The sequence below is a fragment of the Halichoeres trimaculatus genome, unplaced genomic scaffold (assembly GCF_033239565.1).
Source record: "Halichoeres trimaculatus isolate MK-OKI-2021-1 unplaced genomic scaffold, fHalTri1.1 fHalTri1_scaffold_4, whole genome shotgun sequence".
In the NCBI taxonomy this organism is placed as follows: domain Eukaryota; kingdom Metazoa; phylum Chordata; class Actinopteri; order Labriformes; family Labridae; genus Halichoeres; species Halichoeres trimaculatus.
This window is the reverse complement of record NW_027437182.1, coordinates 36395827-36413741: the sequence shown is the minus strand read 5'-3', so window position 1 is coordinate 36413741 and position 17915 is coordinate 36395827. Positions and strand designations below refer to the sequence as shown.

General features: G+C 39.5%; 1 protein-coding gene across 1 annotated transcript in view; it reads right to left on the bottom strand.

Moving 5' to 3' along the window:
• Positions 1-17915, bottom strand: part of LOC141788590 (uncharacterized) — a 110833-nt gene that overhangs the window by 42872 nt on the left and 50046 nt on the right. Inside the window, exons 9-11 of the mRNA XM_074667480.1 lie at positions 4310-4409; positions 2025-2083; positions 594-658 (exon numbers count right to left, since the gene is read on the bottom strand). Of these exons, the coding sequence (XP_074523581.1) occupies positions 594-658; positions 2025-2083; positions 4310-4409 (224 nt within the window). The remainder of the gene's footprint in view (positions 1-593; positions 659-2024; positions 2084-4309; positions 4410-17915) is intronic.

The following is a 17915-nucleotide window of genomic DNA, read 5'->3' as shown; positions in this document are numbered from 1 at the left end:
TGGTCAAATAGTTCTGTACTGATTTTTTCTAGGTTACACTTGTCATATTATTCTATTTTACATAATCTTGTGGTAATGTTTACACTTTACACTTACTTGTTATGGTCGGAGGCCTGAGCCAGGGCCCCTTCTAGTTTTCAGCTGTAACTCAGTTAATTTTCCCATTTGTAGAAAAAATAAAGGATTATTTATCTCATGCCGAGGAATAGCTTTTAGAAATAACCTATTCTGGTGCTGATCATCTCATTTTAAATGATCATTTTGAACAGGCAAATGAATGAAAGTGAGACTATTTCAAGGTCACTTATAATGTCCTCCCAGAGCCTTTTAGAAAAGTTATCATTTATGATTCTCAGCCTTAGCTTTTGTTGTATAAAGAAGCTCAAGAGAAGAACAATCACAGGAGAATGTTTGTAAGGCCTCAGCTGGCTGGGCGGTTTAACCACAAGCCCTTCGTACAGAGGCATGTCTGTCCTCCCACGCTCTCTCCTCCTCTCATCTCCAGTCTCCAGTCCTCAGATGACTTATTGATACGGGCAAAAAAATGCCCCAAAACATCACTTTGTGAAAGTTTAAGAGAATAATGTGCTTACCAGAGGATGTTGAGCACGGTGCATGTTGTCAGACCCCCGAGCACAGCTCGTCGAAACCACAGGATCTGTGCATAAAGAAAACAGTTACTAAGATCCTACTGAGTCGGAGTTAAAACAGAATTTAGTCAAATGAATTCTCAGTGTGTGTCGTCACATGGCTGCCCACTCCACTGACATCTGGTCATTTATGCTCCTCTAACACAGTAAAAAGAAGCTCGGTATGAGACTCCATGACTCACTCGCTCTCAGCCACTGCACTCACCGGGTCTGACCTCCACTTTTTTCAACTTATGCAAAATGCATGTGTTTAATGCAAAAGATACATCTTCAGAGAGACTTTGGAGGCAACGACCTCAAAATTCAGAAATCATGTTTGGGATGATGATACAATTTTATTGGAGGCAGATGTGGGTGGTAATTTTCTGTAGCCGAGTTTGTTCTTTCAAAGACACAAAGGATGTCAGAGGCGCAGTGGGATCTGTGCAGGGAGTTTGTTTCCTTTAAAGCAGTAAGTGCATCTGCATCCTTCTTTTAAATACACTTTTTAAACTTCGGAATTAAAGTTTATAAAAAGAAAATTGAAACTTGTGAAAAAAAGTCATATTAATTATTGGAATGCCAACTTAGTGTCCAGTAGGTGTCAGACAACTTGCTACACGAATGCAAAAGATATAACACAAATGCAAAAGCTAAAACACAAATGCAAAATCTTCAACACAAACGCAAAAGCTACAACACAAATGCAAAAGCTACAACACAAATGCAAAAGCTACAACAAAAATGCAAAAGCTACAACACAAATGCAAAAGCTACAACACAAATGCAAAAGCTACAACCCAATGGAAGTTAGGAGGTCAGTTTTCCTAATGAACCCAGAAAGGTTGTGGAAGTAAGTTTTTTTTTCTTACTTACCTTCAGCTTTGATAAATATAGCTTTAGTGCTAGCATTGTTACATGACTGACTCATAAAGCTAAATATAAGATGACATATTTTTCTGGTACATAAAGAATCATAAATACTATGAAGGATAATCCAAGGTGATACCCCTACGAAGCTTTATTTATTTATGCTAGCAATCCTTTTACCACCCAGATTTTTGTAAAATATTTTAGTATGGAGCTCCTCCCAAAAAATGAAATAAAAATAAAAGTAAGGGACCAAGGAGGACACTTCATGGCTCTTCTGAGTTTAACAATAAGAAATGACCCTGACAGGAAGCAGGTCATCCTTTATCAGCTCAGTACAACCACAGTGCAGTCGGCCACAGTGAGACAGGGGGTGAAAGGTCACCACAGCCCTCAACTCTTCACTGTTCCCCACATGTTCCAGTTCCCTCTAACCCTCAGCATAGCACAGCAGCTGAACAGCACAGAGTGTGGGATGTTTACATATCAACAGGAGGTGTGAGATTTAGAGAGCGGTGTCTGTACCTGCGTTCTGTTGTGTGAGATCTGTGAGAAGAGCAGAGGCATCACATTCACAATCCCTCCTGTTGAACAAAGAAGACAAAAGTTTAGTTTCATATCTGCCGTTTTTATCACGTGACTTCAGACTTAATATATTTTCCCATCTTCATTTGTCTGAATCATCATCTTCAAAAAACAGAGTAAGGACTCACAGTGCCATTGTAACAGATTCAACACAGGACTGAAGTTGGTGCTTTAGAAACACGTAGATCCACAGTCTCGTCATCTTTCAGAGTCTGTTTTTGCAGTTTTAACTGTACATGTTTCTTAAGTATATCATATATAATATATAAAATGAACAGATTTTTTGCTTCTTCTTCCCTCCTCTTCTTTTCTTTTTTCCTTCAATGTTTTAATGTTTTCTGAGAAAACATTGACATTTTTGCTAAAAAATTAAAAACTTATTTGCTGTCATCATTCTTGCCTCGTCTATGACTAAAAATGTTATCCAAATATTGATTCTGGTCTTCACCACTAAAAAGCATTTTCAACATTATTCCTTTATGACAATGATACAAAACTTGATTGTTTCATTTTTCTCAACCATTAACTTTTTGGCACTGTTTTTGCTTGTTTTAGCGCTGTGTTTGATTACCAGCAAACATGTAGTGATTTATAAAAACGACAGTATGACACTTGATTACACACACCTGGATGTGGTGCTGATTAAGGGGACATTCTCACTTTGCCATGAACCAGTCTAATAAGTATTCTGTGAATACTACTGAACATGTGACATCTTTGTTCTTTAGTTTTTAATTAATCTACATAAACATTATATTAAAAAATATATATAAAAATCAGCGCTGTCAAGCGATTAAAAAAATTAATCTAATTAATTACAGGATTTGTAATTAATTAATCTAATTAATTGCATTTTAATCTCATATCTGCTTAAGGTCCCAAAATAAAGAATTTGAATTCCAGGACATTAAAATTACATTAAAAGACATTAAAAAACATTTTAAAATAAGGTGGGAATATATACAACACATTTTTAGGTACCCTGAGGCATAAGGAACACATGAAAACAGTGTTATGGTTCTATCTTTACAAAGTCTACACAGTCCTGCACCTAAGATAAGCTGATTTGATTTTTAGGACGTTTTTTGCTTCTGTCACATTTTTACTAAATGTGGACTCAACTGTCACTGCAATATGAACTTCTTTACTTCTATGAGGTCAGGAGGAGAACCAGGGCTAAAGGCTAAAAACTGTGAGGAACTATGTACAAAACACTTAATTCAGGTCTTGGATCAAAGAAAAGTGAAGTATTCTCAGTTTTACATGCTCTGAACTCACAAACTGTTGCTCATTGGTGCAGAGCAGCCCCAAGCTGAAACATGACACCAGGAAGATGGAAGCAAATTTCCAAAGAATTCTTTAGATTTAAATACAGGACAAATATCAATCACTCAGGGCTTGTTTAATGCAGTAAAGAGTGTGGAATTATCTGTTTTTTACAGAATTGAGCTAGAGCAAAAGGCTGATTTTCTGCAGATTTTCAAAAAGAACGTGTGAATAAACGAGATGTGGACAGCAGTCCCCCAAAAATCACTCTCGCTCCCCCCCCCTGGTTTAAAGCATGTTGCTGACGTCATGTGTGATACATTCAGGGACCGTTGGAAAATTGAGAATCTGACGAGAACACCACTTTTTCAAAGTAGGACAAACGGTTTGTAAATGCCAGACATTTGAAAATAAGTGCGTCTTTGAACGCCCCGCGGGTTTGGGATCCAGATTTATCTGCGTTAATTTCTATGACCCGTTAATTTGCGGTGCAATTAATAAATCTAATAAACGAGTTAAAATGACAGCCCTAATAAAGATATAAAAACTTTTTTAATGTTGTCATTATTAGGTGTTGTGTGTAGACTTTTGAGGAAAAATGAATTTATTCCATTTTGGAATGAGGCTGTAATATGAACAAGAGGAATGAAAAAACTCAACAGAAGGCAGCTTGAAGCCTCCTCTGGGTTCAGTGAACAATTTTGTAGAGATCATTTTCAACCACCCACATCAACTGTTTGGTAAAACTCTCAGATAAGTGCTGACAGACTATCTCAGGGCTGGATGGTTTGTGGCATATTTTCTGGTGTCCCATGCTATCCTGAAATAAACCTAGAGGGACATGTCCCAGTGTTAAAAAAGCACCTATTGACTGGATCAGGTTTTCTTCTGCTCCTTCAGAATGAGAGGTGACAGCACGAAGAGAAAGAGAGAGCAAGGTTAACAAAGCTGGTCCTCACCCAGAGCCACCGTGCCCATTAGGAAAGGTTTCCCCATCTGACTGAAGTCACTGCTGCTCTGAAGGCCGACCTCTGACCCCACTGCAAATGTCACCGCCACCTGAGACACAGACACACAAACACAGAGATGTTTCATATCAACACAAGAAAAATATCTCTGTCACATTAAAATAATGGTGTATGATCACCATGGTATTTTAAAAGAGACAGGTAATTAATGCCTCTGCAGCAGAACAAAACACAAACACAACAACAGAAGACATCTGCAAATAAAGCTAAATGTCAAAGCTAATCCTTTTTAATATTGAGGGTCCAAAGCAGTACAGCCCTGCCAGCACAATGCCTTTGTAATATTTAATGGTTGAGTATTAGGATCCCAGTGTGTAAACTCACATTTTGCCACTGGATTGTGCAGCACGAGAGGTTAACACACATCAGGAGGTTAACAAACACACACAGTGCTGCTCTGCTCACAGTGAACCCTTCTTAACCCTGAAACGCCTCTGCTACTTCTTACAATACTGCTCTGCTGCCAATCAAAGCCCAAGGTCCATTTGTTATATATATATTTTAGTGGTGGGACCTGATTAAAAAAAAAAAAAAATCAAATTAATTATGCAATTTGTAATTAATTAATCGTAATTAATCGCATTTTAATCGCATCAACATTTGGTAGAAGACTAAATCATTATGTTAAATCAAGATGTTATTTTGAGGACACTGCTTTCAAGTACATTCATCGGCAGTTATGTGGTAAATAGTGCTGTCAGGAGATTAAAAAAATAATCTTATTAATTACAGGGTTTGTAATTAATTGATCTAATTAATCACATTTTAATCTTATATCTGCTTAAGGTCCCCACATAAAGAATTTGAATTCTAAGGCATTACAAAATCATAGTGCATGACTAATGAGTGAATGAATGTATTCGAATGAATACACGAAAAAGAGAAGATTTGTAAATTCTTTTTTTTTAACTGGACAATATTAATTAAAATGTCCGTGTTCCCTGCCATTGACATTCGATTGCTGTTTACTGCGTCTATAAAAGTGAATTATGTTTTTCAGCAGAGGGAGGCAGGGTCTGGTGGAGCTTGTCAATCAAAATCCTGCTCGTAAACTACTGTGGGTGAAAGCGGTGCGCTCTTTGGATGAGAGCTCAGCATGGATATGAGGAGAAGATGTGAGATGACAGAGGCATAGTGAGACGATCCCCATCAGAAAAGTTCAGGCAGCTCACGCTCCAACTGAGGATGTGTTGCTGTAGTTCAGAGAGAAAGAGCGGCGCCATCGTGAGGAATGTCGACGGAGATCGTGGAGAGGATCAAAGGATGGAGCATCCGAGTTGAATGCGATCAAAGAAGTTTGAAATTTCTATTTTTTGGACCAGAAACAGGTAGAGAGACATAAAAGATAAGAGTCCACTATTCTTAAGTAACTTTGGTGTTTACATGTTTATAGAAAACAATATTATTTGGGTCTTAAAAGATCATTCAAATGTTGAGAAGCTCCCTGTCGATTGAATAATTGAAATGGTCCTGTGAAATGTTTTTTTTTTTTTTTCCTCTCTTTTGGTTCTCAATTTACTACTGATTTACTATTAGCTCACCTATTTGTCGGCCTAATGAAGCAGATTACCATTGTCTATATAGATATTTTACCTGAAATGTGTGTTTATTTTGCTCAATGTCATTAACGCTAAAGAATTTGGAGTCAATTTTGTTTGTTTTATTCATTTAATGTGTATATGTATGTGTATGTATGTGCGTATAAGTATGTGTATGTATATATATATATATTTTTTATTTTTTATTCTTTATTATTATTATTATTATTATTATTTTTAAATTTTCTTTTTTTTTTTTTTTATATATATATAACTATTAATTTTCAATGATTTTACCATGCGTGCGAAACATTGTTGTCTCTAGATGTTCCAGGGTTTCTAGATGTTCTCATGCTGTGTGTGTAGCTATGTATATGAAGAAAAATCTAATAAAAACATTCAAACTATAAAAGATCATTCAAGATGCTCTGAAATCGCTGGCAGCCAATGAGTTAATCTAGCGTTGATTTCTATAACACGTTAATGTGCGGTGTAATTAATTAATTTAATTAATGCGTTTTAAATATATAAATATATATATATATATATATATATATATATATATATATATATATATATATATATATATATATATATATATATATATATATATATATGGAATATATATATATATATATATATATATATATATATATATATATATATATATATATATATATATATATATATATATATTTATTTATTTATACAAACCTACTTGTCTTTATTTAAACATCTAGTTTTGAAATTTTACTGTCAGCTAACAAGTCTAAATTAATGTTGTATTTAATGTTTCACTTTTTAAGCCAATAGTCATCTTGGTCAGTTATTATGTTGGCTCCAATTCTACTTTTTATTTTTTGATCACTTATGTATCTCAGTTTTATTGTGCTACTGACCCTGACATTTGTTGCCATAACACCACAATTTCACAGTTTGGGATCAATACAGTAATTCTATTCTATTCCATTCTATTCTATTCTATTCTATTCTATTCTATTCTATTCTATTCTATACACAAGATCAGATTATAGTTAGAAAACAGAGCAAAAAAAAAAAATTGGCTCAATAATCAGAGCATTGAAATAGTTCAGACTGCAGGATATGAATTATCCTGGGCTAAAATCTTGTTTGTGGTTCAAAATAATGTATTGATCCAACTAAAGAGGTTTATTTGAAAATAATGCGAAAAATTGAACTGTCTAATAATGGATTGTCCCATATCGTCACCTAATGGGGAACATATTCCTTGGTCAGAAGCAGAGTTTGCTGATGTTTACACAGCCCCTAACACTGCAGAAAACTGACCACTGATCATCTGGGATCAGAGACACCTGAGGGACAGGTGAGCTTTGATTTCATCAGTCAGTGATGAAGGAACAAAAATGTTTGAGCACTGAGGAACTGATTTTACAAAACTCACTAGAAAAAACAGTCAAAGAGAATCTTCAGATGTTGCTTGAAGATAAAAAATATGTAATGGAGAGCTTCTGGTTGAAAAAACAAGTGGACCCCCACTTCAATTTAAGCAGTCAAGCCAAAAAAAAAGAAAAGAAAAGAAAGAGAGATGAGATGTTTTGAGAGGCAGCAGACAGTCCTGTGGATCGTATGTTGCTGGTTTTTATATGAAAACAATTTTGGTTCAGAAATGACTTTTAAATTCAGGACTTTCCTTTGTGAATTTCTATACTTGCCTTTAACAAAAAGCTTGAACTGCTTTGGTGTGATGGCCGAAGCATTCAGACTTAGGTCGATACTTTTATCTTTTGGCTTTGGGTAGAAATAAAACCACTTTCTAAGAAAGAGGGTCCTTCTGCTCAGTTGAGCCTTCAGGGGCGGACACAAAGTAAAGCAGCCAGACTGGAAACTGAATCACTCACATATTACGTCTTTTTTTTATTCTCATTTTCTGTTGCAAGTTACATCTTAAACCAAGACACGGGACCTTTTTCTCTGTGCAACACTTGATCCTTTTCAGACTTTCTGGTTTTTGATGTTTGAGCACTTTTTTGGCTGAAAGATTTTTGTCTTTGTTTACTTTTCGACCACCTCGTAAAAAAGCTTCGAGAAGGTCACGATGAAAACCAAACTAAAATCACTCAACAACAGAGAAGTGTGTGCTTCATTTAAGACAGCACTCAAGACGTGTGTGTGTGTGTGTGTGTGTGTGTGTGTGTGTGTGTGTGTGTGTGTGTGTGTTTATGTCTGTGACAAGAGTGTGCCCAGTAGAAGCAAAGAGTCACCTTTGTGTTTTAGTGCAACAAAAACACTTTGTGGTCTTTTCCAAATGGACAAACAGAGACGTGAAAATCTGCAAAACGAGGACTGCTGCAAATCATTTCACAGCCTTAGGTAAGAAGACGGGGGACAGTCAGAAAGAAATCAGAGGGTTGAAGAAGAGAGAGAATAAACAAGGAAGAAAAGAGTGGAGTCAGGGGCAGGGATGGTGAAAGAAAACATAAAACTGGACAGAACTGAGGAGGAAGACTACAGGAGTAAAGGGGGAGAGGAGGGAGTGCTGTTGATGAGGACATGATCATTGGTTCCAGTGACTTCCTCCTCTTGTTTGTCAACCTGTGCATTATAGATGCACATAAACATCTGAGCAGGCTTTTTAGAAATCAATAAGAAAGGCTCCTATTATCTCACAACTGGCAGCCGAAATTAGAGCTTTAGCCGAGGAACCAGACGCATTTTGCTAAACTGCTCACAACACACACTCACACACACGCTTACACATGCACCATAAACCTAACTGCATTATCCTCTTCCAAATGATTTCAGTACCTCGCACCAGACTGCAATAACCCCCTGCTGTCATGGGAACCAGCAGCATTAAAGGTTCAATGACAACTTTATTAGAGGTGAGGGTCCGGAGTCTTAACCAATTATAAAGCCGGAATAAATGTCACGCTAATTATTTCCAGAAAGCCGTGAAATTGTAGTCGATTCTCCGTGAATAATCTACCTTCAAACACAATTCCACAGCTCGGTGCATGAGATTCATTTAAAAGTGTGTGTATGGGTGTGTTGGAGTGTGTGTGGTAGACGTAACGTCCTTCACTCAGGCCTTTCTCCATGTTAGCTGGACACGGCTCATATTGAGGTGTTTCAGCTTAAAGTGGGATTAGCTATTATCATATTTAGCTGAAGGTTTTCCAGTGAAACAATCGGTTTGTTGTCCAGTGAAGAGGAGTCACCAGAGAGGCTCATTGACTGGATGAAATGAAAGAGAAAAGAGGACAAAAGAAGAGCAGAAAAACAATTCATGAAAGAGTGTCACTGAGATGGACGGTGATACTCAATATTTTAGCGTCAGGTCTGGTCCTTATGTTTCCTGGAGACAGTGCGACAGAGATGCTAGCTAGGGCTGCATAATATTTAGAAAAAATGATACAGTGATATTTTCTTAAGTTTACCACTTCACTCTATCCAGCTTAATTCTCCCTGAAATGATGATAACACACATTTTGCCTCGTTTCTCTCTGCCTCTGTGAATGCAATTTGTTAGCAAAGAGGGCTCTAATTTCGTAGACCAGGCGCACCTGCCCTGTGCCGGCCTTCGCCGCCCGGACAGGGCGTGACCGGCGCACTTTGCAACACAGCTGAGCGCTGTTTTCACCAATCAAATGAGCACTTCTCCTCGCCTTTAAATGCCCTGCGGCCGAGGCACAGCGTCTGATTGGTCTGACTGATCCCCAGCACCGAGGAAACAGTGTGCTGGAAAGACTCGGTGGCGGAGACGGTCAGAGCTGCTGTCCCTGCAGCAGGAGAATGGACAGCGGGGCACATCAGAGGACACGAAGTGCGTGTGGGCCAGCTCCCGGGACAGATGTAATCTGTTCCTTTGTCATTAATAGGAGTACAAAATGAAGAGACAGTTACACAGCTGGCTTATCCATTCAGAATACTTTTGATCCACCTGCACTCCTGGTTTGTCATCGCCAAATAGCAGAACCTTTGGTGATATACTGTATACTCTCCTGGTGTCTTCACCTCATCCTCCTTACAACAATGTACTCCATCTTTTTAGATCACGTTAAAAATAAAGACTAGAACAGATAAATATGTGAAATCATGGGTAAATCCTGAGTAACATACATTTATTTTGTCTCTTTTTTCTTCGTTTTTTCTCTCCCTCTTTTCTTTGAATTAAATGAAATGAGAGAAGCCAGATATATACTCAGTATCAGATGTTAAGGCTGTTTATTGTTTAATTGTAAGATGTGCATCAAACTTCCAGCTGCCGTCAGGTTAACTTTCCATTATGATAAACAGCTTTAATCTGACATCAGATGTGACGGGACAGTTAATATAGATATAAATGTATATGCTGGTTCAGACGGTTACATTGAATAGTGATTACTGTGATTGTTTATTGCATTAAAATGTGCCTGACACTCTGGAAACCTGCCTCTGAGGCTTTGTTGACATGTGCGCACATGTGCACCTGTCACCAAATTACAGCTGTGGAGGGTGCGCTCCACTTTGTGCCGAGAATAGACCAGGTTGGAGCTGGCGAGCTTTCAGCGCACTTTTTTTAGGCACGAAATTGTCACTGCACCTACATGAATCTACTGACACCTCCCCCTAGTGCGCTGTCACACCCATCTCTGTGCAGACGGTCTACCAAATTGTCAAATTGGCAGCGCATGGCAGTGCGCCGCGCCGCAAATTAACACTGCGCCGGGTGTGTCAGGCTTGCACCCCCTGCGCTGTGCCACGAAATTAGAGCCCTGATTGTTTAATTGATTGACCTTACGTTGAGAAAGTGACACCATGTCATCATTTTAAAGCCTCTCTGGCACACACTTTCACGCTCAGACCATCAGGGAGTGTAACAGGCACTTTCTAAATGATACAGAGTATTTGCTGACAAACAAAGACAGTTAAAAGTTTCACTCCATGTCACTTTCACAGAAAAGGGGGCAGCATGTGACTGGCTTCCTTTATTTGTGTCCTGAAAGACAACAAACTGCTGATGTGTCAGCCTGAAACTCTCGGGTTGCTTACATTGGCCTTCATCCTTCCCAAATCAATCCCAATCACCAAAGCTGCCCCGGGGGACTGCTTACACGTCCCACACTCTGTATCTTTACGGGCTAAAGACAAACTCTTATTTAAATCCTGCTCCAAACATCACTCAACTTCACAAGTTGTTTACTGCCAAGGTTTCTCACTCACTTTTTATAAAGTTGACTTAAAAGAGGCCGCATGCACCAAGCTAACTCTGGCTGTTTGAAAATGCTTTTTATTTATTATTTTCTGCAGATGAGAAACGTCTCCCTGAGGCCAGTGTTTGGAGATTGGAATAAATTATGGACTGCTTCATTTAGGATTAAACTCCTGTGAAGTGAGGCAATCAAAGAGACATCGGCATTGATTTTGTTTTAGAAGGTAAGTAAATGCTGCTAAATGCTGTGCAAGACATTTCCACAAACTTTTACATGTTGAAACATCTGAGACTTTGGGCTCCTGTTTCGATTGGGGTTCTCAAAATTTTCAGTCCCCAGTCATGGTGTCAGAAACCAGCAACCCCCTTCCATGGAAACACTACTGTACCACTTAAAAAAAGGGTCAAAAACAAGCAAACATTAAAAGCTCAACGAGCTTAGTGCAGGGTACATCTGTTTGTCAATCATTTATTTTAGATGTCATACAACAACAAAAAAGCACATATTTAGAGGCAAAAGTGGCTGTTTTCAGTACAGCTGTTTAAAAAACTTTTTTTTAACATGGTGTTATATGACGTAGCAAAGGGGACTCGTGTTCTCTGACTCCGCTTTGAGCCAATGTGAATAATAGGTGAGGGAGAGCAGGCATTTCTGCTCATGTTTATTGTATTTCTTCCAGAGTATTATTTAATTTGACCATTCACTTAGATGGTTAGATAATGCGTTTACAATGGATGCAGAAACTCTAGCTTAATAGGACATGGGGTTCATTTTTTCCGACTCGATGGGGTTAGCTTTCATGCTTGGATTCGTTTTGTGAAGGTGAAGAGAAGGGACTTTATTTCTGCATCTGTCACAAAAAACACAGTCGTCCGTGGTGCCCATTTTTCAGCAGGTAGATTCCATGCCTGGTGATGTGATGCTGTTGTGACAGTGTCACCAAAAACGTTTGATTAAATCAGGGAAGTGTTGTTGTAAATGAAATGAATGAAAGTGGGATTGATGAAATTAAAGGAAGTTTTCAGTGCAATGAAAATAAATCCCTGTTAGAAAAAAAAATGTAAGATAGGACGGGGTACCTGTTTGTTTCCTGATTTGGTTTATGGTCAATAAAGAAAAGAAAGGACAAAATTATAAAAGGCGGATGTGGCGTCAGGGAAGGGGCGGAGAGGAGATCGAGAGGGAAAAAGACAATGAAACAGGCATGCCGGTGGAAAGGGCCTGGAACATAGACAAAAGTAATAAACTGACTGGGCAAAGGTGAATTAATCTTAAAATATACATCCCGTAGGTGGTTACTTGAGTGTGCTGCTAAATCCCTACGGATCCCTCAGATTATTGCTTCCCAGGACCAGGTGTGCGCACAGTCCGTCGGCTTGGTGGATTTAAGTTGTTCAAAGGGTGGTGAGAACGTTTGATTGAGCATTTTTTTCTGGCATACCAGTGTTTTTATGTTGATCGATCACGTTTTTTGGGGGGTTTTGGTTTCTTTTCCAGTGTGTATTACTTTCGAGGCTTAAGAAGATTTACTACGGCTTTCGTTTGGAAAATGGACCCACAAACTGCCTGAAAGACATTTTAAAAGGACTTGAAAAGGACAAGCCGGATAATTTTTGTTAGAAGGGAATTTTTGCTTTATTTAGAGAGGGAAAAGGCTGTGTTTGGGGCTCTGTTTGGGAAAATATTTAAGTTTGAGTTTCATTACGCGCCGGGTGCGCAGGCGAGGCGTTCTTTGATTTTGATTAAAGGGTAAGTTTTTGTTTGATTTAAACACCGTCTCGTGAGAGTTCATTGATTTCATTTGTTTAACCTCTATTATTTGGTCTGCTTAAATACTCCTTTTTTGGGAGAATTTATAAGTTTCCTAAAAGTTACCCCCTTGGGTGTTTTAAGGGTTGTGTCGTTACACTGTCTATTCAAAACAGTCTATGGATGGAGTTCAGGATGGGATACTGGAGCCAGGTGAGACTGACGCGGCTGCTGTCCCATCAGACAAGGCAGCAGTGGCAGCTTTAAGCCAGGCTTCAGGTGGCAGATGTAAACAAGGATTTGTCAGATTCAGCCCGAGATTCAACCCAGCGGAAACGTGAGCTGAGCATGGTAGCTGAGTCTTGGTTCTCTGACTCTAGGTCAGAGGATAAACACTGTCAACTTGTAAGTAGTTTAGTAGTGGTCTATATTTTGCGCAGCTGGCAGCCCGGTGCTCTGAGACATGTCTGTAATGTGTAACGTTAGTGAATCCTGGTTATGTCCTGCCAGTCATCTACCAATCAGAGCTAACATAACCTCACTCTTCATTTTATTGATAGACTCTCAAGTTTGAACAGACCACTGCAGAATAACTGCTGACTGTGGGTTGGAATCAACATTATCACTATCACTACTCCTGTTTATCTTTCTTCTGCTCTTTTGTCCTTTTTCTGTCTGACAGTCCACCATCCACCATCACTACAAAATTAATCACAGAAATTGTTGTCCAGAGATAAAACACAGATCTCTGTGTTTTATCTCTTCTCACTACTAAACCTTGTCAGCCAGCGTGGTGCTGTCTGGTCCAACTCAACCCACCCGGGTGCTAAGAAGTAGCATTTCAAAATAATCTGTAACCTGTAATATTGGCCCAGATAATATCATTTTAAAGTGTGGATTACATTCAGGCATATATCTAGAAGGGAAACTTTCTCAAGATCACTCAGGGTGTATTCACACCTGGATTGTTTGGGAAAGTTGTTCCAAAACAGTGAGCAGCCCCCCTGAAAGTCCGGTTCGTTAAGGCATAATATGTAAACACAGCAATAGCGCTTGGATGCGGGACAAAACATGCAGGTCAAGATCACCAAAAATAGGTGGTCTCAGCTCGCTTCAGTTCAAGCCCTGTAGCGGTTCCTGTGCAGAGAGAACACAAACGCCCCAGCAACCGGAACAACTGACTTATAACTGTGGCTCAGACTGTAGTGGTGGGGGCAGTATTGAGCCCGGTTGACAACTGTACAGTCAAAACAGTAGAAGAAGAATGAGTAGAAGACTCAACAATGGCAGAAGAAGAAGTAGAGAAGCCTGAAGACAAGAAAAAAATGAGGCGCTGTCTGTAGTGTTGTGAGAGTAGAATGTGTTGTGCACCCATCAGAGCCCATTTTTGTCTGGGGTGACGTGAGGCGGCACGTTTTTGACTTAAGACATGCAACGGGATATTATTTTCCAGACACAGTCGGGAAAAAAACCTGCACGTCATTCATATAGCGCACATTGGTACATGAGCCAGATAAACACTATGATGCAAACTAGCCACACACATTGTTGATGCTCCATGGCAGGTAAGAACATGAATGACTGAACGAAGATGGGGAAACTCCCCGCCTTCCGGGTATGATTTCTGACCAATGAGAGAAAAAATTGATCACACGTAACATTTGTTTACAATTTGGACCACAACAGACGAACGAACCAAGTGACAACTGCTACAATTGTATCTGTTTTGCCCCTGAATCGGAACAAAGTAAACGAGCCACAGGTGTAAATACACCCTTAAAAACTCCTAACAGCTCCTTTAATATTCAAAGAGAAATATACAGGCTTTACAACAGGATTAGATCTTATGCTAGTTTTAGATTCTAGAAACCCCTTTTTACAAGGGGGCTTCAAACTGATTTTTTTCTCAGATGGTGGTGAAGCCTCTGAGCAGTCCCTGACTGAAGGTCAGACTTTACCCTTTTGATTTGCCGTGACATCACTTGTTAAATGCCCCTGTCTCCTTCTCTCTCGGCCCCTTCCATCTCAGCGGCTCAGGGCCTGGAAACGGCTGTTTTCTTTCTAAGTATACCAAAATAGAAGCATTAATATTTCAGACATAAAGAGAAAAATCACATTTGCTGGGCCATAAAAGGCTGGAGCTCAACGATAGTGTGTTTTCTTCTGGAGCAGTCGGCCTTGTCTGCTCGGCTCTCTCTCATATTGATGCAGAGTACAGGGAATGGCTCTCAGTGCCTCGCTCCACAAGTGAACCTCTAAATCTTAACGCCCTGCTCTGTTTGGGTCTTAGCTCTAGGACACATTTCTTTCATATTGTATGTGTGTGTTTGTGTGTACTGGGGGATGAATGTGAGTGAGTTCCTGTGTAAATGTCACCACCTACAGGGCAAAGATGAAAAAACAACGTCCCAAAACAACAGCAGATCATTTTGAGGATGTGATTTCATCTCTTTTTCTTAAACATAACTACAACACTGAGCCAATTCCTCTTTGTAACTAGAGTGTGTGATTGCGCATGTGGACATTTATAGAGTTTTGAGGGTGTGTGTAAGTGTGTAAGTGTGTAAGTGTGTGTGTGTGTGTGTGTGTGTGATATCAATGCCATCTAAAATCAATCTGCTCTTTTTCTATTGTTTTCCAAGGACAGAGGATCCTTCAAGGAGCCATAAAGGTTCTGCTGACTGCCTCCTGCGCTGGAGGGATGAAGCCATCGATCTGATGTTGCTGTATGGATAACTGTTTTCATAGAGCCTCAGCATCAATTCATACATCACCACTACAGCACTTTGGGATGAGACACTGGGCTCAAGTGCACTGCATTATATGAAACATGTCTCCTTCAGACAATAACACCATGATGTTGAAGAGAGGCCATTTTTTTGGTAAAGTACAGGTTTCCTCTTCTCCTTTTTAGTTTATTTACACACGTCTTCCATCAGCTCATCTTCTTTTGTTTTCATATTCCCAGCAACCATGACCTCTGGTCTCTGCACGCAGCAGTTTGCTCAGCAAACACGAGACCAATGTGATGGCCATTTGCATGGTTGGCTTTGTACTGCTGCCTCTGTCCTCTGTTTCAGGAATGGCTCCCTCTGTTGGTGGTCAGTTTGGGGTACCTGGCACTGCAGTTTGGAGGCAGAGCTCAATGTGACTGCAGAGTAGCTGCACCTGTGTGGAAAGGTATATAAGCCTTTATGTTGCAGACGCTCTCTCTTCTTTGTCCGTTTCTTGTAATTTTTTTCAGCTCTTTTTCATCATCTTTGTATTTGGAGTGGATCATTACTTTGTATGGCTCATTGTTGGTCATGGACACCAAACTTTTTGTGGCTTCAGTGATATTTTTACTACTTTTCTCCTGTGTTTGTCTGGAGATCCTACATGTAACCATGGCTGCATTGTTTACATGTGAAATCAGCTGTTAGCAGCCTGTAGCATGTCAATGCTAACTAGTGTAGGGCTTGATGATTTCCCTCAAGGTGAGGAGGAGGAGGTGGGGACGACGTGCTGGTTCTCGGGTGTGAGCTGGGAGGTGACGACGTGGACCTGTCCTTCCATCCATCGTTGTTGGGAACGTGGGATCTATCTCCAGTGGGATGGACGAGCTAGCCATGCTAGCCCAGCAGCAGACGAGCTCCTGGGTGGCAGAGTGGCATCGTGCTGTTCACGGACGTGGCTGACGGAGCTGACATCGGACGCCGGCGCCACATTGGAGGAGCTTCACCTGCTGTGGGCAGATAGGATCCAGGAGACAGAGACTGAACAGACTGCTGGGGAGGCTCAGTCCTGGACCCTGTGGAGGTGGAGACTGGCTGGGCTGGAGAGTGGTGGACAGGCTGTCGTTATCTATTTTCTTGTGGACCTTTTTGCACTTTCTATACTCTTTCTTACTTTTGTTTTCTTAAATGCTGCTGTGACTCCTGAATTTCCCCTCGGGGATAAATAAAGTATTTTCTGTTCTATTCAATTCTATTCTATGAGCCTTTCAGTTTTCACTCTCTCTTTCCCTTGGATGAAAGACCTCCAGCACCCATCATGCTTTGTCTGAGTACTATTTTCAGATAAAATGTAAATCTTGTTAAAAAGCTTACTGTGTGGACATCCCCTCCTTGTTGTGGCCTAAACACCAAACAACAACAAAATGGCAGCAGCAGCAGCTTAAAGCCAGCTCCTCAGCTTTAAAGTCCGACGTTTTGGTTGTTTTGTTGCTCCAAGACGCGAGGTGACATACCACATATCTTCACATGAACAACAAAATTGAAAATCAAACATTTATATCAATACTGAATCAAATCGATATTGTGTCAAATCGCAATCTAAAGAACCCAAATCAAATCGAATCTTGAGGTCCTAAGCAATACCCAGCCCTCATAAATAGTAAAATTCAAAATCCAACATACAAGTTTTGCAAACAATACTGTTAGCTATTTTCATTAAACAGGAAATTGACATGCAGTTCTGTACAACTATTTACAAAACCATCAGGTGTCAACAAGATTATACAGGATAATTGTCAGGAATGGCCTCAGTGCTCTGACACACTACTACACATCAATGATGTAATCCAAGCATGTTCAGAGCAAGGTTATAATAGTTAACTAAAATGAAACTAAAAACGAAAATTGAAATTTAAAATACATTGCAGTTAACTCGAACTAATAAAAAACAAAAAAAGAAAACAAAAACGATAAGTAAACTAAAACTGTATCTTGTGTTCACAAAACTAACTGAAACCAACTAAAATTATAGAGAAAGTGCTCTTAGTTTTAGTTTCTGACAAAATTAACAGCCTTTAGAATTTAAAGTAATCTGACACATTTTCCCAACCAATTTTACGACAGTTTTAGGCAGTTGTCAGCGCCGTACGGCAACATCACAGCGACGTACTGGGCGGTGCTTGTTTACTGCACTGACTGGCTGTGCTCTGTGCTGCAACAAAACATGGTGGAGCAATGAATTAGAGCAACTGTAATAGTTTAACTGCATGTGAGTCTGACTGAAGTTGTATTTAAGTCTGTCTTTCTTGTTAGAGTCCAAGTTTCTAAATATTTAAGCTCATATTATATTGTTTTATATAGT